The 25177-nt window shown below is 35.8% G+C and overlaps 2 protein-coding genes across 3 annotated transcripts in view; both read right to left on the reverse strand.

Moving 5' to 3' along the window:
• Nucleotides 1–19254, reverse strand: part of atp8b5a (ATPase phospholipid transporting 8B5a) — a 33440-nt gene extending 14186 nt beyond the window's left edge. Inside the window, exons 1-14 of one of the 2 annotated variants that reach the window (XM_048188653.1) lie at nucleotides 19065–19254; nucleotides 18695–18806; nucleotides 17198–17410; nucleotides 16818–17053; nucleotides 6098–6180; nucleotides 5638–5696; nucleotides 5158–5271; nucleotides 3458–3556; nucleotides 2448–2509; nucleotides 1761–1833; nucleotides 1543–1613; nucleotides 1270–1352; nucleotides 417–575; nucleotides 67–155 (exon numbers count right to left, since the gene is read on the reverse strand). In XM_048188653.1, the coding sequence (XP_048044610.1) occupies nucleotides 67–155; nucleotides 417–575; nucleotides 1270–1352; nucleotides 1543–1613; nucleotides 1761–1833; nucleotides 2448–2509; nucleotides 3458–3556; nucleotides 5158–5271; nucleotides 5638–5696; nucleotides 6098–6140 (852 nt within the window). In that variant the 5' untranslated portion in view covers nucleotides 6141–6180; nucleotides 16818–17053; nucleotides 17198–17410; nucleotides 18695–18806; nucleotides 19065–19254. The remainder of the gene's footprint in view (nucleotides 1–66; nucleotides 156–416; nucleotides 576–1269; nucleotides 1353–1542; nucleotides 1614–1760; nucleotides 1834–2447; nucleotides 2510–3457; nucleotides 3557–5157; nucleotides 5272–5637; nucleotides 5697–6097; nucleotides 6181–16817; nucleotides 17054–17197; nucleotides 17411–18694; nucleotides 18807–19064) is intronic. The other variant, XM_048188652.1, reaches the window with a different exon arrangement.
• A 181-nt stretch (nucleotides 19255–19435) lies between these two features.
• The window catches only part of LOC125266170, a 124559-nt gene continuing 118817 nt past the window's right edge, over nucleotides 19436–25177 (reverse strand). The window contains exons 39-45 of the mRNA XM_048186624.1: nucleotides 23756–23800; nucleotides 23601–23672; nucleotides 23085–23232; nucleotides 22893–22949; nucleotides 21870–21962; nucleotides 21580–21739; nucleotides 19436–21159 (exon numbers count right to left, since the gene is read on the reverse strand). Coding sequence (XP_048042581.1) covers nucleotides 20874–21159; nucleotides 21580–21739; nucleotides 21870–21962; nucleotides 22893–22949; nucleotides 23085–23232; nucleotides 23601–23672; nucleotides 23756–23800 — 861 coding nt within the window. The 3' untranslated portion in view covers nucleotides 19436–20873. The remainder of the gene's footprint in view (nucleotides 21160–21579; nucleotides 21740–21869; nucleotides 21963–22892; nucleotides 22950–23084; nucleotides 23233–23600; nucleotides 23673–23755; nucleotides 23801–25177) is intronic.

The raw sequence follows: 25177 nt of genomic DNA on the forward strand, positions 1-25177 counted from the left end.
TTAAAGAAATAAAGGTGGAGCAAATCTTCATGTGAAAGACAGCTGCAGATTAGACATTTAACTTACAAAGAGCACCAGTACATTCATGAGTCGATCAATGCTTGTCCTCTTAAAGGTGCTTTTCCCACAGTTTTGCATCAACTTGGTCTCTGGGCCTGAAAAAATAAGATATTGTAAATGAACTAAAACACTTTTCCTTTAGGATTGCAATCTACTATAATGAATCTAATCATAAATCCAGTATGATTATTTATTTAAGGGTCGTTTTTGTCTAGTCTGTTTAGTCTATGAACTGGCAAACTATTTTCCCTCCTTAAAAACATACATCACACATTCTCTGTAGTAATAAAGAAGAACTGTACTGCGACACCAGACAGCTCCAGAATAAACACCACACTTCTATCGGAATTTATTACCTGCAAACAGCACCAGGCCAAAGCACCAGTCTGTGTTTCTAAGAGTGCAGCCCCTGAGCAGGACTCGCTCGTTGTCCAGAGAGTATTTCTGCGTGCCGAATGTCAGTGTGCCTGTAAATCGATCCAGGCGGTTGTTAGGAGGCTCACAGCACACCTCCCCTGAAGAAAGCACAGAGAAGATCAGAGGAAAATATTATTTCTCAGAGACTTGGAAGTTGAGAAGACAGACTTCTCGGTTGTGTTTCATTGAAGGTAACTTTTTCTTGAATAGCATAGTTCAGAAAATCTGGTCTTTGGTAAATTTGCTTATTTCATCACATTATCTAGAAAAAGAGCTGACATATCAAATATGCAATTTGTGCATTTTATTTTCTATCAGCTAACAAAACAAAATGAGGATTCACTGTATGAAGGAGAGATGCTGGAAGAATGATCAGAGTGGGCGGGGTCAGTGTCTGTTTACATGCCCTGTACAGCTCTGACTGGTTAGATTTCTGATATGCCCCTCCCCATTTGGCTCTACATGAATGAAAGGAGTATGATCATGGAGGAATAGGGCTTTATCGGCATTTGCTCAGGATATAATTCAACTTAATAATCAAAATCAATAATTAAAATTATCTTGATGAGGCTGGTCTGTGCCTGCTCAAAATTCAGTGTAATGATGCAAAGCTACTAAACCATGCCTGCCATGACCCTCCTCAGCATCTAGAAGCAATAAACACAGACACCTAAATGCCACTTCAGAAGCGCTTCTGTGCCAACTTTTTGGCAAATTTTTGTTTAGATTTTAAAGTGGCACATTAACTAGAGCAAGCAAGAAATCCTTTTTTCTTTCTCTCTTTTTCCTCACCATTGAATGCAGCCAAAGCCTCTAAATTGTCCCCCATGTCTCCTGTTACAGTCAGAGCCTGTTTAACCTTCAGGTTGGTTTCTCTGTGTGGAGAATCGACAAAGAAAATCGACAAAGAAAATCAGGCGTCTAGTACTTCAACTGTAAAAACAAAGAATTCATTGTGTACTTCTAATTTCAGCTTCATAAAAGAAAACACAAATGTATTCAATATAGCTTCAAATATGAAAACCACAAAACAATCCCTCTGTTGTTTCTTGCTCTGTTACTCACCCATCCAACTCTGCAGTCTCAATGTAGATCAAGTTGAGCGGTTCGCTGCTAGACAACAGGAGCAAATCTGCCTGTGATGAGGATGCAGAGAGATAAGGTGATTTTAATTCAATATTAATTTACTTCCCATCCTGAATCTTTACTTAAAGATTTAAAGTTTAAATTAAAGTTTCATTACATGTAAATGTATTATAAGTGTAAATCTTTAAATGTATTACTGTGACAAACTGGTTGTTTTCCAACTTTATGATGTCTCCCACTTGCACATTCATCCATTTCTCACTTATCAGTCTATTATGAAAGAGAAGGAGGGGGAAAAAAAGCATGATGTCTAGCATATAAAACACATCATTCTTCTGATTACAACAAGTTGCAACACTAAGGGTATGTGCATCATTCGTTTCTATTTAACTCAACATAAATTATGCATTCTTGCTGTGCTTGATTGTGACACGCTTTAAATATGATGAGGGACCACCAGAAATCTAGCTTAAAAACTGACAGCACAGAATATAAGGCATCATCATTCTAGTAGTTACTCAGTGTGTGTGTGATCAAAATACATGAACACAGGTCAAAACAACAGGAAGAACCTTTCTATGTGTGTACAGCTGCGTCCTGTTGTGATTGATGTATTTGTTTCAAAAGATTCCAGATTAAACCAGAGATAGTATGAGAAGTAGACGCACCATTTATAGAAAACTAAAAAAAAATGACCACTCAGTAGAGCGGCTGTAAGAATAGAAGTCCTGCCTTTATTTTAAAAGAGCCAATCACCTAAGAGGTAAATGCACCTTACTGGGATTTTTTTTTTTTTTTTTCCAAAACAGGGGAAAAATGTAAAATAATTTCAAGACTAAACAATTAACAAGTAAGACTAAAACATAAATACGACAGCCACTCACTTTCCATTGATAAGCACATTCACCTTACGGTTATTAACCTTCCTGTCACTTCTGTGGCGATTCTGCAAAGAAATAAAAAGAATACTGAAGGAAAATAATGGAGCAAGAAACCACATGAAAGCAAAAAGAAAATGATAACAGAAGCTCTTATGGGATAAATGAATCTTTAAATGCAAAGATTTGCTGCATCCAGAAACTATCCCATCCCAGTTTTATGAACGAGGAGAGAAAGAGGAGTGGAGGGGCAATTCCCTAATTCCCCTCCACTCCCCTCAGCGGGAACATAAGGACTATTGTATTCCAGCTGTGGCTGAGGTGGCTCCCGTTCACTGTATCAGATTTTCCAGTCCACCACTGACAAATTCAGACCCGTAACCTTTTGCTTTACGAGTTTCTGCTGTTTGGAGGAAAGTTTGCTTGATGTATTAAATGACGGCCATGTGCCAAAGTAAAGGGCATTTAAATCAGATGTGTACTGAGTATTATAGTAAAAGCTGTCATTTTCATTAACTAAATGTCATTTACTTCCAACCAGACCGTGGGAAAACAAAGGTAGCTCAATTTGGGATCTAGCAGAGGGTTCTCTGGATCACAGGAGGACTGGAAAAATTAGTGGGGGTCCCACACTGTAGTCTGAATTCAACAATATTTAAATAATTTATATTCCTTACCAAGTACAATGTGATAGTTATGAAGAGAGGGATTTTAGAACTGATGAGATTTCATCCAGTTCTACATGGTTTTACATGAAAGACATAACCTTTATTTTCCCTTATCATGTAGCTTTATCATATAGTCTTAAATGTTTTTAACCACAGCAAAATAAAGCAACAGAATTAAAGGCTTCTGGAATACAGAGCAATAAACTTTAATAAACAGTCTTTGGCATAAACAGTCAAATCACAGTCAGATCTTGCTAGTTCCAGTCAGAAGCGGAAAAATGAAAGAAATATGTACAAAGAATGAATAGCTCTTCAGTGTGTTTCACCGAGTCACATGTGTGTACTTACAATATCGTCAGTGGCATCTTTGGCTGCAGTCACTGATAATACTAACACCAGAGGGACGACAGTGGTGAACCAAGACAGAGAGGATATAGCAGGAATAACCTACAATACAACACACGTTAGAAATGTGCTTTGAATACTGGAATGTGATATTTAAGTAATAAATGCAAATGCCAGTACCGTACTGGTAGCTACAGTACAATACACTGTGCACAGTAAAATCCCCAGAGTTAAATCAACTCTGCTCAGAGTACATATGGTCCCTCTCTAAACAGTGTTAAAGTAACACTGAAGCAGAGTTAAAGTTAATGAGATAATTAAGCAATTAATAAGGCTGTGACTGAAGTCAGTTGTAGTTCTTGCGTTTCTCTTTTCTTCAGTGATTCTGCTTGTTAACAGCAGGTGTTCATCACTAATGTACAATCATCACTTAATTAATTGCTTAATTATCTCATTAACTTTAACTCTGCTTTAGTGTTAATTTAACACTATTTTGAGAGGGACCATATATACTCTGAGCAGAGCTGATTTAACTCTGGAGATTTTGCTGTGTGAGCCAGAGAAGGTACACTTGTAAATATATGAATGGGGGAAAAAATCATATTATACAATATGATGGCATGATCTGAGCTTAAGAAGCACAATTTATGATATTATTTCAATTACAGTTAAATTTTATGTAGTGAAATAAAATTGGAGTAGAAAAAAAAATCACTCAGAAATTGCTAGTAAATTAATTGTCAGTAAAAAAAAAAAAAACAATTACAAAGAAACTGCAAGTATCACATTGAATTAAACATGAAATTTTGAAGTAGTCTATAATTGGATATAGTAATCTATATTGGAGAGCATGAGAAGTAGACGCGCCATGTGCACATATTTAATTAAATGTAAAATTTTGTAGCAGAAAAACTGAAATTTATATAAAACATACTCAAATAAGTTGTTTTATTTACAACTTTGAAAAATCATTGCGTCTGATTTAAAATGTTATTGATAATGCAATTATGACAAACAGTTTCATAGATTTCTGTCTTTCTTCATTCATTTATTACTTTTGCTTCTACCTTCAGTTAAACTGCTAACAGTGATTGTAAATTAATTGCCTAAATTATTACAAGGCTAATAAAGAGTGAGCTAATAAGGTTAAAGGGTCACAATCATTGCATATTTAGTAATAGAATGTGTGGGGCGTAGGCTTAATATGGGAAGTTAAGGTCATGTTTGTTCACATTTTTCGCAATATGCATGACTAAACTACATGACGAAACTTCTTCAAAAAATCTAACTTCATTAACACTATTTTGATAGTCCATTTTAGACATTCTTCTAACTTTGCAACTACATGTCAACTACCAGTCAGTACAGTATTAGTAGACTCTCTGCTTAATATCTGCTTTATATTGGTGATCAACCAACAGACATTTTATTAACTGTAAGTAACTTTGAGAGTTAGTTGACCTAGTTTCAAAGTTACTTATACAGTAGTTAGTAAAATGTCTAAAGTGGACTATTAAAATAAAGTGTAACCCTAAAGTCCTTTGTCTCAAACAGACTTTGAATCCAAATCACTATAAAATGAGTGAATGAATGAATGAATGAGTGAAGGAATGAATGAATGAATGAATAGATTAATGAACTAATGAAAGAATACTCTGAACATCCAGTGCTTCATTTAGTAAACTGTCGGATGTATGACGAACCTGTAGGATAAGCAGGAAGAGGAAGTAGGCATTGGCGATCCTCTGGAACTGCTCAAACAAGTTGAGAGGCAAAAAAGTGAAGGGGTTGTACTTGGAGGTTTTGATGGAATTGGTCTTCAGGAAGAAAAGATAGAGATGAAAGATGGTTAAATAGTGTTGTGCAGACATATTACACGTGTCTAAAGATCACACATGCTTTAAATCATTTCCTAATAAGATAGCAAGTAAGATTTTACACATTTGAATCTCAAAAATAAAGAATACAAGCAATGGCACAGTGACAAATAACAAGTGTTAGATTGTGTTTTTTTTTTAAAGAAGAGAATCAAAAATAACTGCAATTTGTTAAGAGGAAACTGGTTGCACCATATAATGTCATCATGACACATTCTGTAATCTGTATCTTCAGACAAAACACAAATGTTCATTTCTGTAGGTTTGAATTAGAGTGATTTTCAGTCATACTGATTTCATACTCACAGCATATTTGAAGGACGAGTTATATTCTCTGTCGTTTGCTCGGATTTTCCTCTCCACCTCTAGAAACAAATTTAGAGAGAGAAAAAAAAAATTACTTTCGGATTTGAAACAATTACTATATAAGAACTCTTTTTACATTTTTAGGCTTTAGATTAGGTTAATTTGGTTGGGTCAGGCAAGTTCATTGGTAGGACAAACAGATAGTTTCACCCCAAACTCACACCATTGTATGAGAAAATGTGTTTGACAGGATGCTTAAAAATAAACAGTTTTGACAGCACCACAGTGTTAGAGTTTACAGTTTTTTGAGGAATCAACCAATGAATGGCTTACTTATACAGTAGTTGTCTCTGCATACTTCACCATACTTTAACATCATAAAAATGACACTTTGTTTTTGAATGATGTAAGATTTGGCTTGACAGTGTTCTGATGACACAGCTGTGTGCCGTATATGTACCTGTCTCTTTCTTCCGCGTACAGTCTAAGCCAAAGAATGACATGGCTTCCTTTCTTCTTTTTCAAGGATTAATCATCATTTCTCTGAAAAGAGAACAAAAGGCTTGTCTGAGAAAGAGTGTGTGAACTGCTTGATGATGGTGATGATTTTTAAGCACTTTTTGTTTGTATAAAAGCACCAAAACATCCTGACTTTTAAATTCCAATGAATAAAACATTGCTGTGGCACATCTTTTACACAAACATACACACATGAACACATTGATACACTACCAATCAATATATTTTTTAAGCAGTTAAATCTTCTAATCAGCAAGAATGCATTAAATTGATAAAAAAAGGGAAGGTAAAGACATAAAAAGTGATCATGTGACATTGAAGACTGGTGTAAAGGCTGCTGAAAATTCAGCTTTGCCATCACAGAAATAAATTATATTTTAAAATGTATCATAACAGAAAAAAGTCGTTTTAAATTTTTTATAATATTTCACAATAATACCGTTTCTACTGCATCAAAAATAAATTCAGCCTCGGTGAACATAAAAAGGCTTATTTAAAAACATTTTAAAAATCTTCCCGACCTTAAACTTTTTAACGGTAGTGTGCATGCACACTTACACAACACACACGCTCTCCAATTTGAGGAAACAGCACTTATGAAACCCGCCCATTGGACAGAATTCCAGAGTGACTTCAGCACAAGAGTTAATTATAGAAACCGTGTGTGTGTGTGTGTGTTTAAGAATGTGTGTTTTAAATGTACAGCACACATGCTAGAGAAACTCTGGAAGAGCTGTTTTCCACTCTGGCCACAGCTTGGTTACGCTGTCCACATCACTGGGAAAAAAACTAGTCATTATGAAAAACCAAAAAATAAATATTTAATGGGTTACAAATCAGTACAAGTCCCATTCATGTTTAATTTGAAGACTTAAAGTGATAGTTTACCCAAATATGTGAATTATGTCATCATTTACTCACAGTCATGTAATTTGAAACCTGCGTAACTTTGTTCTTGGAGCGTAAAAGGAGATATTTAGCTGAATAAATGTCAAACTGCTCTTTTCCATTCAATGATAGCAGACAGTAACCAAAAGGACCAAAAAGAAAAAAAAAGTAAATGTACCATAAAAGTAGCCCATATGACAATTATTTGAGAGCTATATGGCAAAAGGGAAACATTTCAGAGTATAACTACTTTTCTTCAGAAAAGCAACATGTATCATATGACTTGGAATATAGAATACAAGTTGTATGGAGTACTTGTATTGCGCTTTTTTTTTGTCCTTTTAAAATTTGACTGTGCCTAGTCACTATATGTTTTCATTGTATGGAAAAAAGGATCTAGAAAAAAAATCATAAAGTTTTAATAATTTATCATATTTTTTGAGTCTACATCCCATTGTAAACTGTATGATTAACATGCACTGAAAAACCTAAATAGAACTTTCCTCACTCCAAATATCAGTGACTGATACTATAAAAAAAAAAAAAAAAAATACAGCATACTAAGACAGAGACAACACCCAAGCCATATGTGGAAACTTTGTGAAGTTAATTAATCATGGGAGCATATGATGCAAGGAGTGATTTACAGGAAAAGAGGCAGAATTGGAGAGAACCGAAGAATAAAATGTGAAAGTGGTTGAAAAAAGATAGACATGAGTCCAATCAAACCACAGAAACAAATACGGGGGGATCTGAGGGGGTGCAAAATGACAAGGTGCAGACCACAATACGCACATATAAAAACCACATATGCAAGTGCATGTCTACAAACACGCATGGTACAGAAACACCTGTCTCGCTGCCACCACAGTAGGGTTAGGCTGTAACCTCACTGTACATCAACAAAAAAAAGTAGTCAATGAAGAAACTCAAATATAAAATGTACTGATACATTTGTGTGCAAAACCTGCTTGACCAAATAAGGTGTGAAGAGCTGGAGGTGGTAAAGAAAAAGAAAAAACAAAATCAAACCACAGAAAGAGAGAGGCAAAACTTTCAGGTTTACTAATCACCGACTATAAATTATTCACTTAAGCTGGGGACACACTTAACAGTTGTAAGGCCGATTAGAAACGTATTTTGATACTTACAACTGATCGTGCCCAAACGCGCAGAGTCAGAGCCAGTTGCGTTCAGTCGGTGTTTACAGTCGGTGTTTAATATCCGTGTGTAAGTATTTTAATCTGCTTCAGTCGAAGGAAACCGTCTTTATGTGTTGAGCTCAGTCTTAGAATGTCATTAAGTGTGTCCCCGGCTTTAGTCTCACGCTTTCCAACAAGACCACACTTGCCTTGTAAATTCCAAGTAGATTTTTGAAATTGAATGAAATTAGCAAACAGGATGAGGTATTGTATAGTGAACTGAAATAGATTGAACTGAAATTGAACTAAAGTAGAATTAAAATGTATTGAAAATTTAAGACAGGCTTTGAATAATGGCTTGACAAAGTAAATAAAATAAAATATTTGAAGGTAGTATCCTGTCATTTCAATTCAAATTCCAATTCAACTTCCAGTGGGTTGGAATTAAAATTGTGGGTCCCACTTTATATTAAGTGGCCTTAAATACTATGTACTTACATCAAAAAATAAGTACAATGTACATATTGGGTTCATATTGAATTGCAAAACACTTTTGCTGCTATTGAGGTGGGATACGGGTAAGGTTAGGGAAAGCTTTGGTGGTATGGGTAGGTTTAAGGTGTAAGGGATGGGCCAACAGTGTAATTATAAATGTAATTACAGAAATTAATTACAGATGTAATTACATGCAGGTGTTTTTTAAAATATAAGTACAATACGAAAAACATGTATGTACACAATAAGTGCATTGTATCAATTGATTAATTTAAATGTAAGTACATAGTAGTTAAGGCCACTTAATATAAAGTGGGACCAAATTGTGATTAAACTGGTGAAAAAATGGTGACCATATTCATATAAATTCTAACTTGAATTCTTAATGCTGACCTAAATAAATAAATAAATGTTAAAGGGTTAGTTCACCCAAAAATGAAAATTATGTAATTAATTACTCTCCCTCATGTCGTTTCACACCCGTAAGACCTCTGTTCGTCTTCGGAACAAAAATTAAGATATTTTTGACAAAATCCGAGAGTTGTCTGACTCCTCCATAGATAGCAATGAATTTAACCACCACTTTGAAGGTCCACGAAGGTACTAAAATAGTATCATTAAAATAGTTTAAAATATACAAAGTTTACAATACAATGAAGCGACGAGAATACTTTTTGTGCGCAAATAATGAGCCGGCCAATAATGAGTCGGTGTTCTGACAGAGAACCTGGAAGTGCTGAACGTAAACAACGTAGGAGAATGACACAGAAGAGAAGATATCGATTAAATTTACTATTCTCTTGTTTTGTTTTTGCACACAAAAAGTATTCTTGTTGCTTCATAAAATTAAGGTTGAACTACGTCAACTTTTTTAACAATGTCTTTAGTACCTTTCTGGACCTTGAAAGTGGTGGTTAAATTTCTGTCTATGGAGGGGTCAGACAACTCTCAGTTTTCATCAAAAATATCTTAATTTGTGTTCTGAAGATGAACCAATGTCTTACAGTGGTAGAATGACATGAGGGTGAGTAATTAATGACAGAATTTTCATTTTTGAACGAACTAACTCTTTAAATGTCAAACATCAACTGCCCCATTTTCAAAGGCAACACTAGGAAATCCTCATGCAATACTCCTTCTCTGACCTTCCTCTCTTTGGAGGGAAAAACAATGACTGGTGATTTTAAAAACACAATCTGGAGCCTAGAAGTCAAGTGGCTGTCATATATGCGTGTACGTTTTTAAAAGGGGCTATTGTGTGCCCTCTTGTTTTCCACCTTTCCCTTTCCTATGTTCCTGTGTGATTATAAAACAAATGGGTGTTCATATGTGAGTAATATCTGAGTGATATGAGAAATATACAGGGACAAAAAAAAGGAAGATCCTGCCTTTTGATAAGCTTGGTGTGATGTCTCAGAATACCTCATATGGGCTGACATGCTCTGGTCACTATTACTCTACACCACTTCAGATAATCTACAGTGCCTGACTGCTATTTTTAAAATCCATGACTGTAAATGTGTCATAACACAGAGAAGCTGGAACATGGAAATAAATATCATAGCAGAATCACAAAATTATGTTTAAAACATGATTTAAAAAAAAGAATGAAAAATAATTTTAAAAAGAAGAAATGAAAAAGAAAAAATGTTTTATAAAAGAAAAAAGGGTTTGTGGTGTCAAAAACATTTTTTGGTTTTAAAGCAAACAAACAAACAAACAATTGGGCAAATCAGAAGGGTGTGAAAATACAGATACTGAAACCACTTAAGTGGTTTTGAAAGTAGGGCAGTGCATTGATCAAGGGGTTCTGTAGAATCCCACTGAAGATAAAAAGAAATGTTGTAGTATGTGTTAATAAATAAAAAGACACTTTTTTTTTAATTACTATAAATCAACACAGGGTAACTGTTTGGACCCTGAATGCACAAACAGAAACTGTGTGACTCCAACTCAGTTTGGTAATCTATGAGGGAATGGGTAAAAAAACATTGTGATTTTCAACCTTTTGATTAACAGTTGACAGACCATACAATAGAAGGAAGTGCTAATGACAGACATGTGAATACAATGTAGTCTGCACACACTGTGGGAAAGCTAAAAGATTAGCAACAGCATGTGCAACAAAACATTGTAACACAACAGAAATAGTGATTATTAAAGTCTCCAATGGATCAGTTTGGAGTGTTGGTTGCAAACCTTGGCTTTTGTAGGTTACCGCACGCATTTCAAGACAGTACGAAGCATGCAGTGACTTGCAGCAGGATTCCTCAGATATGCAGTAATTGCCTAGTAGTGAGTAATTTCAGTCTGGAGATGACAGCAGATTAGTGCTGGGGAAGATTCTTTGAAACTGGAGTTTGACAAGTAGTCAAGTAGTTCATCTACAGTATAGCAACTACAGTATCTTTAAAATAGTAGTTGGTTACACTACAAAGTAAACTACCAAAAAAAAAAAAAAAAAGTATATAACAACATTAAAGCTATTTAAAGGCAATATCTTTCATATAACCATGATATCATAATTTAATCTCAGCTGCTTTTTAATGAATGAATCAATCTCATAGAGTGAAAGCAGCAAACTATCCTAGGGATGCACAATACACCGATCAGGCATAACATTATGACCACCTTCCTAATACTGTGTTGGTTCCCCTTTTGCAGCCAAAACAGCCCTGCCCCATCAAGGTATGTTCTCCACTAGTCCCCTGAAAGTGTGCTGTGGTATCTGACACCAAGATGTTAGCAGCAGATCCTTTAAGTCCTGTAAGTTGTGAGGTGGGGCCTCCATGGATCAGACTTGTTTGTTCAGCACATCCCACAGATGCTCGATTGGATTGAGATCTGGGGAATTTGGAGGCCAAGTCAACACCTCAAATTCATTGTTGTGCTCCTCAAACCATTCCTGAACCATTTTTTGCTTTGCGGCAGGGTGCATTATCCTGCTGAAAGAGGCCACAGCCACCAGGGAATACCATTTCCATGAAAGGGTGTATATGGTCTGCAACAATGCTTAGGCAGGTGGTACATGTCAAAGTAACATCCTCATGGATAGCAGGATCCAAGGTTTCCCAGCAGAACATTGCCCAAAGCATCACACTGCCTCCGCCGACTTGCCTTCTTCCCATAGTGCATCCTGGTGCCATGTGTTCCCCAGGTAAGCGACGCACACGCACCTGGCCATCCACGTGATGTAAAAGAAAACGTGATACATCAGACCAGGCCACCTTCTTCCATTGCTCCATGGTCCAGTTCTGATGCTCACATGCCCACTGTTGGTGCTTTCGGCGGTGGACAGGGGTCAGCATGGGCACCCTGACTGGTCTGCAGCTATGTAGCCCCATATACAACAAACTGCGATGCACTGTGTATTCTGACACCTTGTTATTAGAACCAGCATTAACTTCTTGAGCAATTTGAGCTACAGTAGCTCGTCTTTTGGATTGGACCACACGGGCCAGCCTTTGCGCCCCACTTGCATCATTGAGCCTTGTCCGCCCATGAACCTGTCGCCGGTTCACCACTGTTCCTTCCTTGGACCACTTTTGATAGATCCTGACCACTGCAGACAAGGAACACCCCACAAGAGCTGCAGTTTTGTAGATGCTCTAACCCAGTCTTCTAGCCATCACAATTTGGCCCTTGTCAAACTCGCTCAAATCCTTACGCGTGCCCATTTTTTCCTGCTTCTAACACATTAACTAATATATCCCACCCACTAAAAGGTGCCGTGACGAAGAGATCATCAGTGTTATTCACTTCACCTGTCAGCAGTCATAATGTTATGCCTGATCGGTGTATTTCGGCCACCATATTGGTATCGGCCAATATATGTTAATTTTTTATGTTATCGTTATCGGCCTGGAAAAGAAAATTTGGCCAATATATAAAAGCCGATAAATAATGGATTATTTCCTTTAGCTGAGATACTTCAGATGCACACTGTTTGCCATGATGATTTTGAATTGCTTGATATGACTTCAAAAAGGAACAGTTAAGTGCAACGTGCAGCGCACATCTGTTATATACCTGTAGTAGGGCTGGGCGATATATATCGCATGCGATTTTCACGCGCATTTCGTCAGTAAAGCCGGTTCCCTGATTACCGCTAAATCGCCATCACCTGCTTTCAAATGGAGCGGCATTTAATAGACAGAGCCGTAGTTCACTGACAAGCTACGCAATATCGCGTTCATATTGCAGATGAATCGCCTTCGATAATGAACGCGATATTGCGTAGCTTGTCAGTGAACTACTTTTGTTTTTGTAATCAGGCTCTCAAAAATTAAATAAAAAATTGGATTTAGATTTATTGGCCAATATATCAGTTATCGGCTTTCAAATATAAAGAATTATCGGTTATTTGTATCGGCCAAAATTTTCATATCAGTACATCCCTAATTTATACTAACTACAGCTATAAATATAATTGATAATTTAGCAATAAACACAAGGTAAATATTTCACTGTAAACAAATGTCTGTGAAGGCAATGTAATTGTAATGACTCCATATGTAATTAATCCATATTTTTTATTATAATATTATGTTAAAATACAAAATATGACATTAAATATTTACATGAACCATCAAAATGAACTGATTCTCCTGATTGAATCAGATGCTCTAATGCTACATAAAAGAAAGAGAAACATTCTAGAAGAGTTTTTGATTCATTTTGTTTGGCTGTAAAGTTTGCTATAATGTGATAAAATAGTGATGCAGCGTTTTATTAGTTTAACATGGAGAATGAAGTTTGTTACTGGAAAAAAAGGATTTTGAAAATGGCTGACCTACTGTCAGTGAATAATAGCATAGCTAATTAGTTACACACCAACACTGCTGATGCCTGCTGAAAGTTTAATCTAAATAAAAAAGTAACTTAATTACAAATATTTAGGTTTACCAGATGTTTTTCCAAAATTGGTCAACAACATGTTTCTTTGAAAAGGTTTTTCTTTTCAGTTATGCAAACAAGTACGGAGCATTTTTTTAAAGCATAGTTCAATTTAATGTGTTTACCAAAGTGTTTACCAAACCATACCAAACTCATCCAAAGAGCTGCAGGAAGTCTGATAGGACCACGTCTCCGTAACTATGAATGAGGTCAATAGAGGTAAAAATGAGAAAGACACGCTGAGAGATGACTTTCCCTGCAGTTTACATATTAAATGGCTAGTAAAGGAATGTTGTCTGTAACCGTTGCTTTCCAAGCAAAACAACTCAATAAACACAAGCACTCATCCAGCACTAATTCACAGTAAAGGAACATCTCAAGAACCTAGTTATACATTAAAGGCCAACAGCATCATCTCTACGAAACCCATCCTGAAGCAGACCCTCTACTACTAAATGTCTGTGTAGTGAGCTGCAGGCAACAAAATGTGAAGTGTGCCACTGTTGCAGTGGGATTTCATCATTTCCCCAGCTTCACTCAGGGTGTGCAGGAAACACGCTGAGTGAGTCAGTCAGTGGCGGGCATCATGGGAAGAGCCATATGATGGGCGGCCGAGAGCTAAAGAGCAATGTTCAAGGTTAAAGCATCTCACTTGAGATAAATGTCTGGGGCTATAGACGTCATGTTAACTGTGTGAATTGAATTTGTCAGCTGTCAGTCAGCTGTTCCTATGTCTAATTTGTATGGAAGTTTGTTTCCACCATGAAATAAAAAATAAAAGTTAATTGCGACTTTTTATCTCACAATTCTGACTTTTTTCCCCTCACAATTGTGTTTATATCTCACAATTCTGAATTTTTCTCAGAATTGCAAGATATAGAGTTATAAAGTCAGAATTGCCAGATATAAACTCGCAATTATGAGAAAAAAAAGTCCGAATTTTGAGTTTATGTCTCGCAATTCTGACTTTATAACTCGCAACTGCATGTTATAAAGTCCGAATTGCAAGTTTATATCTCACAATTCTGACTTTATAAGACGCAATTGCAAGTTTATATCATGTAATTCTGGCTTCATAACTCGCAATTGTGAGTTTATATATCGCAATTCTAAAATCAATATATATCGAGTTATAAAACCAGAATTGCTTGATAAAATCTTGCAATTGCAAGAAAAAACTCGCAATTCTGAGAAAAAAAAAGTCATAATTGTGAGATGAATAGGCCCTTTTAAGTACCTTTTTAATTTTTTATTTAGTGGCGGAAACAAGCTTCCATAAATTTGTCTAATTTCATTCAAAATGAATAATTTAAAAAAAAAAAAACTTTTTTTTTTTTTTTTTATTAAAATAGTACTTTTTTATTAGTACTTTTTACTAGAAATCTCCATGATATTTTGCTCTCTATTAAGCTCAGGTCACTTGTTCAGTCAAGTCTAAGGGATTTTCCTGTCTGCCATACTTTTTATCATCTACCAGCAAAAAACACAAGTCGGATTGCTAAGAAAACCATAACACGCCTCTTATTAACAAACTGCACGGTTTGAGGAATCACAAAAGGTGAGCTATAAGTTTAATGCTATATGAGCAATTCTAGTAGTGATAGTGATGTTAACCAAGCATAATTAATAATAATAATAATAATATTAATAATAATAAGACAACATCATAAAAGTTGTGACATGCAACAAGACTTCTTCTGTTGTTATTGTAAGTAGTACTTTATTGTTCACTTTTTGTTTTCTTTGCTAGCAACTTCACTGTTATAAATGCAAAAGAATTTGAGGAACTCAGTTACTTCTTGTTTTATCTGTTTTTACGGACATCCCCACATGGGATTAAAACATTGAACTAAACTTCATTTTCTACTTAACTGTGTAATTGTACATTTATCCATACTAAAACCGATGCTAAGAAAAGACATTTTTGACACTAACCTTAATTAAGCATCAATTTATATAATTTCAGCTTTTAAAAATACTAATACTAATAAAACAATGTCTAGTAGAGACAATACAGCAATAAATCACAACTAAATGGAAAACCTATAAGACAAGAGCAGATGAATAATTCAACCAATCCTTACAATAGCACTCAGGTATAGCAAATGAAGGAGAGGCCTCTCATTTTACCAGATAAAGACATGTCATTTCTAATGACCTTTTAATTATTTATCCATTAACAATAACAGTCTGTCACAGAGACAATCATATCCGATCAGACAGAGCCTGCTGTGTGTTGACACTGCATTATTTATCTGCTTATTTGACAATAAATTATATGGGCCATCAGAGGAACTCGGGGTCATGCGACAGTCACAGATATACACAAAGCCATCATAAACACTACACAGCACTGGAAGGCCATCACAAACTCCTAAACCTGAAGAGAACCAGACTTCAGACTGTACCTAAACAAGTTTTGAGAATCTTTTTCAGTACAAGACAAATCATGCAAGTTTTCTTGCTTGATTTTAGAAGTCTGTAATCAACAGTACTAAATATTCAGCAAAATAATGCAAAAGTTATCCTACACTTTCCAAAAAAGGATAAAAAGGGTCGGTTTTACTGACTATACAGTTGTACTCTATGCACTAGTGTTTGGAAGAGCCAAAACACAATAAACTATGGGATTTTTTTTTTATTGACACCCAAAAAGTCCTTCCCAAAACAAGCCACAGGATTCAAGATATCATTCATATCTGTAGCACAAATGAGGGATGAGTTACATGCCAAAGTTTAATACTTAAAAGAATAAAGAATAAAACCTACCGCTACTTTAAATGCGTTATGAGCAACTTCTTGTGCAACACCAAGTCCATCTAATAATTTTTGGAGGGGATTGTATATACAGCAAAGTACTATGTATGCTTTGCTACATTAATAGACTAATGGTCTGATATATATTATTATATTTATATATAAATAAGGTTGCAAACTGCAAAGTTATATTTTGTACAGTATAAACTGAGTAAACCTCCAGTTAATCCCCAGAGTCCCCATACTAAACAGACAGAAGTGGGGGAAAAGTCAGATTCAGGTATATTACACTACAATACCTGCCAAAATGAGGATGCCTTCAAAGAGTTACAGACATTTTCAAAGGTTTAATCTTGTGTTATCAATATTGCTGCCATTTCTCTCAAAAATACATACATAAAAAAAGTATTCATTATGAAGACGTCATTTCATTTTTCAAAAAAATGTGTGTACAGAAGAACAGCAGTTTAAATCAATTCTCACCTGGTGTTAAAGTAACTTCAAGAGAGTTTAACTCTGTATGCCATAAGTTTCTTTGACAGCTGGATGGGTAGAAAAGTTATCCAGTCCAACAGAATGCAAATTTCCAAACATCTCAGCTTTTTTGGTCTAATTTTTGACACCTTCTGTACTCGTACACAAGGCAACCATGACCAAAATCTCACCCTCAGGCTGTGTACCAACGTAAACCTCCTAGTCTTTCCACCCCTCTTTTGAATCTGCTGAGACAAGTAGAATGAAAAACTCTTTCACTCTCACAGCCACTATCTTACTTCCTGTGTTTTGAGGACCGTCTGTCGAGTCTCCCTCTGCTAACCTTGACCTCTTGCTGCACCCCTAACCTTTACCCTCGGCATTCTTACCGTAAACGTCCTACGGTGACATCGCAGTGTGTGTAGTTGGTCTAACAAGGCACTCCTTTCTCCAGCCAGAGATCACCAAAGTCAGCTAAAGAGTCTCCTCCTCTTTGTGTTGCCCTCTTATTTTCTCTTTCTCCTCCTCCTTTCTCTCACTTTTCAGCCTTCCATCTGCTCTCACTTTGCGTTTATGGGAAACAGGGAGTGCAGGCATCCAGCCTAAACTCATTCACACACACACACACAGACACACACACAGACCCCACCACACACACGCAAGATAAACAAGGAAGAGGCGGCGACAACTTGCAATGCTCTCTTTAGTGTTACTCTTTATTTCTCTACACTTGAGACAGTTCATGTGAGGTAACATTTACTCTGTCTGCCTGAGTAATAAACTGTCAAACTTTTATTTAGATCTCTGTGCATCTCTCGGTCTCTTTCTCTCTCATACACACCCACTTACTTACTAAAAAAGTATTGATTTCCTGTACACCAAAAAAGGAAGCAACCCATTTTTTTTCCCCCCATTCCTCTAACCACTGACAAAGAACAGCAGTACTGAGCATGTTCAATATGACCACAAGGCCACACACGTAGAAAATACACACATAATATACACATTTACTTAACTATCTAAATAAGGACTTCTGCTGTTTTTATATAAAGCTAATTATAATCGCTATAGACAATTACTTAAATCCTAAAATGTAACTTTTTGCATTTTTAAAATAAATATGTAAAAAAAAAAATGTATTCTTATTAATAATAATAATAATAATAATAATAATTAAAAATAAAGTTGAATCAAATAAAATACATAATATATTATCATATTTATGTATTAGGTTTTTTTAATTATGGAACTTCTATCATAATCAGCTCACTTCTTGGAACTTAAAGCCAAGCCAAGCACATTTTCAGAGAAAAGCCATCATAGGCTGAGGATGTATTTCCATCTTGTAAGAGAATAATCATTATAATAGTCCTGATACAGCACTTGTCAGGTAACAAATGCATGCATCATATTTTGTTGAAAAATTATTATAGGAAATGATTATAGGTAACCTCATTATAGACAGATCCAAGAAAAGAAAACAGGTTAATCATACTAATCCAAACTATAAACACTCATGAGTATAAGCACGCGCACGCACACACACACACACACACACACACACACACACACACACACACACACACACACACACACACACACACACGTTGGGTTTATGCTCTATGGGGAATTTCCACAGATATAATTATTTTTATAATGTATAAACTAAACTCTAAACCTATCCATCACAGAAAACTTTCTGCATTTTTACATTTTCAAAAAACATCACTTAGTATGATTTATATGCCGTTTTCCACATGGGGACCAAAAAATGTCCCCACAAGGACAAGGATTTGGGATATTTTTTCCCCATAACGTAGGGTTTACAAGTACCCCCCCCCCCCCACACACACACACACACACACACACACACACACACAACTTACTGTCATTAAACACTTTTCCATGTATCCAATTTCCTGCATATTTACAGAAAACATTTATAAGAGTATCCATGTTTGTCCATATTGATTATACTTGGCATTTACAATTCTTCATCTGCTGAAAAACCACAGAGAACAAACAACGTTAAGTTAAACAAGCAAAAACAAAAAATGCAGACCAATGTCCAACTCACCCAAAACGTGGAAGTGAGAGAACTTGAACGTGACACTGCGAAGATTGCTTTACTTTAAATGTGAAAAAGTGCATTTCTCAAAATTCATTTAATTTCACCGCCTATTAAATATATCCCACATTGAAATTCCATCATTAAAAGCAAATAAATGATCCGCATTATACGGAAACCAGTCTTACCTCAATTGCATTGATTTTTAAAACAGGTCACCTCATTAAAAGCAGGGGTCAAGGGAATTAAATGGCCTGGTTGTTCTGAACAACAAGCTGGGCAATGCTAGACTTCCCATACCTGAATCGTATTCCTTTACAGGAACTTCTAAAGAGAGAAGAAACACTATAACTGACATGAAAGACAACAGAAGAGAGGAAACTTTTAAGAGGAAGAACCAGTCATACTGAGAGGCAGAAAGTGTGAGCATAGGCCTTCCTACCACAGGATCTATGCATCCAAACACAAATATCAATGCTTATTAGCAGCACATTGACGTCTGCACAATGAAAGATGTAATAGACCAGAGGATTCATTCTTAGAGAAACACACAAATACATTAATTCATAAATAATTTATAAATAAATTCCAGAATATCGATTCAATCTGTGATCTCCTCCATCATTTTGAATACATAAATAGCTTTCCACATATTGACAAACATAAAACATATGACCAAAAGCTAGAATTTACAATAAATACATGCACATGTGGTAATCTATTTTACAGATGCTTGGTAGTGCAAATATTATAAACAAAACAAAACATAACTCAATTACACCTCAAAAAAGAGAGCATACAAACAACTTGGCACAAGGTAAACAAAGTTTCATACAGTACATCCCTTCTCGTTGGCTGGCACTACTGGTTGGCCTATATTTGTCTTTTTTTCTAGCGTATTTATCTGTTTTGAGACATTTGTGAAAAAACTAAGGGAAATAATCATGATCTTTGGAATATTTGGAGAGGTCGGACCACGACTGAACCATCTTTCACGTTAAACAAAGATGGTGAATGTATTGAAGGTATTACAGATAATATTTCAGGATCACATTAGTGAACAGACCAATGCAGAAAATGTGTATCTACCTAAATGTGCATATGTGTGCCTGTCAATCAAAGGATAGACATCAAATGTAAATAGATCTTGTTTAGACCACTCCCCCCATTATAAGACTCCTCCCATTCAGAAGGCCACAAAGAACTGTATGGAATGAGCCCATAGACTCATGGTTTGGCAAAACTCTCGCATTTTCTTATACTTGATCTTCTGATTTGATCTTCTTGCACATGAACAATTTTTGTAACATCACTGATATTTTTCATTACAATGTGCTTGAAATAATTGAAGCATTCATTAAAGTCGGCAAGTTGCAATAGTCTTTTATTCCCTATTTTAATGTATATGCAAGTGAAACTGCTTTTCGAACAAGAACAAATGTAGGACGGGACTTGATTTTGTCCACGGGGAATTGATTTGATCGTTGTCATTTGCCATTGCTGCAATCTCATGTGAGTGACAGGTTGTCCTACCCTCACACCAAAAAACACTTCATCAGAAGTGAGGAAGTGATTCATTTAATGATTCATGATCGATGATTTTTCCAGTCGTTTGATTAAAATCGTAGATATTTCTAGCCGACAAAATATTTTAGTGATGACAACCATTTTTGACATCACACTTTGAAAATTCCCTGATATTAACAGATTTTCCATGACCGTGGGAACGCTGTTCTCAGTGCGAGCACTCATCTTGTGAGCTGTTGCCCATCATGAAGAGTGATGCAAAGCCATTCAGAGGATTAAGTGACTCTCAAGGCTTTGAATAAACATATAGGATTCTATAAACAGTGTGGGTCCTTGTGTGATCGGTTTGTGAAGGTTTGTTTGTCTGTCAGATTCAGCCAGGAAGTCTTTCATTTGCCTCAAATGATCAAAGTCTGTGTTTTAATCAGTCCACTTTCATCGTTATAAGAGGTCAACCTTCTGCTTCATCTTCACCTCCCCTCTTCAACAGGTCTGGTCTCAGATTTTAGTTTGACGAACTCTTTGGCAACCTCATCAGTGGAGCGTTGAGAGAGGATTCGTAGCGCGGTGGTCCCGGTTTCATCTATGTTGATACGCGGGCCCAAAGGGCACCAGCACACGCAGCTTTTCCGGTCTGCTATGTCACGCAGCTGCAGTACTGCGATCCCGACCACCCGGTCCGCACGACCAAAACAGTAATCCTTCACCGTTATCTGAATCTCATAGCAGTCCAGACTCATGCCTTTACCAAACACACTGAGATTGAGATAAAAGAAGGGGGGAAAATACACATATGAGTGGACCATTCTCAGTAATATGACTTTTTATATATATATATATATATATATATATATATATATATATATATATATATATATATATATATATATATATATATATATATATATATATATATTTTTTTTTTAATAAAGGTTTAACTGCCACTAAGTACAAGAGAGACATAATTGTAGCAAACATTGGGCTGTCAATTAATAAACACTTGATGATACGAACCTCTTTTTTTCCTTTAAAAAAAAAGAAAAAAAAAAGTACTCAAGTAACTCTTGTATCTTTTTGTCAAGTAACTGACTAGAAGAAATCAGTAGTCGAGTAAACCCTACAAACCCACACATTTAAATAGAGTAACATTTACAGATGAGAGTTGTTTTCACTCACAATTGAAACGCCTCGTTGTACTTCGCAGTCCAGCTGTTGTTTTTCGATTTGGTTGTGAATTTTCGTTTCTTTTCTGTGAGCTGTGGGCCGACCAGGTTAACCTCCACAAATGGACGAAACATCCCTGAGGTCTGCCATTTCATGTCATTTACTGCAATCACTGAAAGAGAAAGAGAGAAAGAGTTTGTAAAAAGATGCCAGGGGTGAATAAATCATCCTTATCTCACCAGACACTTAAATGCACAGATAAGACTCCTAAATTTAGCTCTTGTTTGCTGTAGTGCTCTCACCTCTGACGCCGAGTTTCTGCTCAGTGTTTCCAGCTGGGGGCGACAAATCCAACTGAATTACGGCCTCCCCTATTGGCCGCTCAACCCCAGAGCCTGTCAATCAAACACAAATATGGTACATTCAACATGGTGCTTATCCTTACATTCAGATACATGCATAAAAACACATTTTCACTTTTTATGATTGTGATTAAAAATTTGTGGAATTATATGGAATGTATTTCATAAATTGTTTTAAAATGTGGCATTAAAATAATATACCAAACCAAGCTGAAAGTATTTTACTCGAGTGATAGCTAAATAGTGAAGCTTTATCAAATTAGCCAAAATATTTATTAAACAAACATGTAATGAGCAGGGGATTTCTTGGAACAGAAATGCATTTTCTCATAAAAGGATAAAGATATCAAGTATTTTTCAACAGATTTCTTGAGCAGCAAATCATTAACATATATTACAATGATTGGTCCCACTTTATATTAAATGGCCTTAACTACTATGTACTTACATCAAAAAATAAGTACAATGTACTTATTGGGTTCATATTGAATTGCAAAACACATTTGCAGCTATTGAGGTGGGATACGGGTAAGGTTAGGGGAAGCTTTGGTGGTATGGGTAGGTTTAAGGGTAGGGGTAAGGTGTAAGGGATGGGTCAACAGTGTAATTATAAATGCAATTACAGAAATTAATTACAGATGTAATTACATGCAGGTGTTTTAAAAAAATATAAGTACAATGTAAAACATGTATGTACACAATAAGTGCATTGTATTAAATGATTAATTTATATGTAAGTACATAGTAGTTAAGGCCACTTAATATAAAGTGGGTCCCAATGATTTCTGATCATTGACATTGAATACTGGAGTAATGGCTGCTGAAGATTTGGCTTTGAAAGGAGAAAGTAACATTTATAAAACACATTAAATATATTTCTTAATTCACAAGATAAAGAGAGAGAGAGAGATATACTGCTCCTAGCCCTTCAAAGAGTCAAGGATAAATGAATTTTCGGCCCACCTCGGTCAGGTCGAACATTCTCTTTGGGGGTAATCCTGATGCCCATTCCATTTTGAACTGCAAGAAGAAATGTTTCATTTTAAAAATATAAGAGTCCTGCAAATGTCAAATAATTTATACAGATTGTGTAGCCATGTGCAAGGGTTGATAAAAGTCAGCCACTGAACATGTGTGCGTGTGTATATATCTCACCCTGAGCATGTTGTGTTGTCACAAATGTCTTGATAAGAGCATCTGTGGTCTGTGTATATAGGGAGAGAGCGTAACGCAGCGATGACAGCTCAGGACTCTTTTCCAGATATACTTTTTTTAAACCGTTCCCACCAGCATGGAAAAACAGCTACCCAGCAGCAAGTTTGAGAAAGAGAGAGAGAGAGAGAGAGAGAGAGAGAGAGAGAGAGAGAGAGAGAGAGAGAGAGAGAGAGTAAATCATGAATTTCCTATTAAAAAGGTGCTACAGACAGCAACTTGTTTTGTCCGACCAAGTTACTACGTGTGAAATGTCATGCCTGCGGTGAGCAGCTTTCTCAGACTGTGTTTCTCAGTTTCTCTTTCCTACCCACACACTTTTTCATGACGCACCAATTGGAAGAATCCAAACCCTCTGTGTGCAACATGTTGACTTGCTGTGACAGTTCTGTTTTTAAGCAGACAGCCAACACTTTAACGTGTTGAAACTCAGCGGGCATGCCATATCCACCAACACACCTTGATTGAGTCCAGTGCTACCTCCATGATCAGGCATTGCCTTGGCGACAAGCTCTTTGGCTCCACCCCTCCCTATAATGAGAGAGAAGTATTAGCCACACCCACTTCCATAGGCTATAGGTTATATGTTTTACCCATGTATTTATGGTTAATACCTTTAGTTTAGACAGTTCCTTAGCAGCAGTAAGAAGTTGAGCTCCCTGTAGTAAAAAAAAAAACAAACAAAAAAAACAGAATATCTCAAATATCTGTCTGCCAGCATTGGCTAAAAAATATTGTGTATAAAAGGATTAGTTCACTTTAAAATGAAAATCACCCAAAGATTTACTCACCTTCAAGCTATCCTAATTTCTTCTTTTTGATGAACACAATCCGAGTTATACTAATAAATATCCTGATGTGGCCAAGCTTTATAATGGCAGTGAACGGGGGCAACGAGTTTGAAGCTCAAGAAAATGCATCCATCCATTATAAACATACTCCACACGGCTCCAGGGGGTAAATAAAGGCCTTCTGAAGCAAAGCGATGTGTTTGTGTAAGATAAATATCTATATTTAACAAGTTATAAAGTAAAATATATAGATTCCACCAGACCGCCTTCTGTATTCAAGTTACGAAGAAAGTGTAACGCCTCTCGCAGTTCAAAACGTTTATGCTACGTACTACGCCTTCCATATTCAACTTACGAAAAAATCATAACTGACGTGACATCATTTTACTTTATAACTTATAAAATGTGGAGTATGTTTATGATTGGTAGGATGCACTTTCTTGAGCTTCAAACCCGTTGCCCCCATTCACTGCCATTACAAAGCTTGGACGCATCAGGATATTTATTACTATATCTCCAATTGTGTTCATCAGAAAGAAGAAAATCATATACACCTAGGATTGGCTTGAGGGTCAGTAAATGTTGGGGTAATTTTCATTTTAAAGTGAACTACTCCTTTAACTATAGGGACAGTATTATGGTCTGTTCCAGTACAAGTATAAGATGCAGTCACACTTTAAAAATAGTTTTAATTTATAAAAACTGGAAACATTTCTGTCTGAAAATCCAACCACGTTATCGCCTAAAATGGTCATTGTGAAATTAAAAATAAGATTTGCATTTTATAAATGCAAAATGCTTAAAATAAAACAAACAAAACAAAAACAAGACAAAACATTTTATTTTAAAAAAAAAATCAAAAATCAAATTTTTTGTGTTGATGACCATTGATGGTCACTTCTGATTGCTTGAGTACTGTAATTGCTGCTATCTCTAGACAATATTCCGACACTGACAATTGAAATAATAAACAAAACGAAAAAAAACCAAAAAAACATTGATAATGACCACTTTGTTCCAGTAAAGTAACATACAGTGGCATGAAAAAGTATGTGAACCCCTTGCAGAATCTGTGAAAATGAGAATTATTTTAATAAAATAAGAGGGATAATAAAAAAATGCATGTTATTTTTTGTTTAGTACTGTCCTGAGTAAGATATTTTACATAAAAGATGTTTGCATTTAATTCACAAGACAAAACAATAGCTGAATTTATTAAAATAACCCCATTCATAAGTATGTGAA

Source organism: Megalobrama amblycephala, linkage group LG4 (genome assembly GCF_018812025.1).
Source record: "Megalobrama amblycephala isolate DHTTF-2021 linkage group LG4, ASM1881202v1, whole genome shotgun sequence".
NCBI classification, from domain to species: domain Eukaryota; kingdom Metazoa; phylum Chordata; class Actinopteri; order Cypriniformes; family Xenocyprididae; genus Megalobrama; species Megalobrama amblycephala.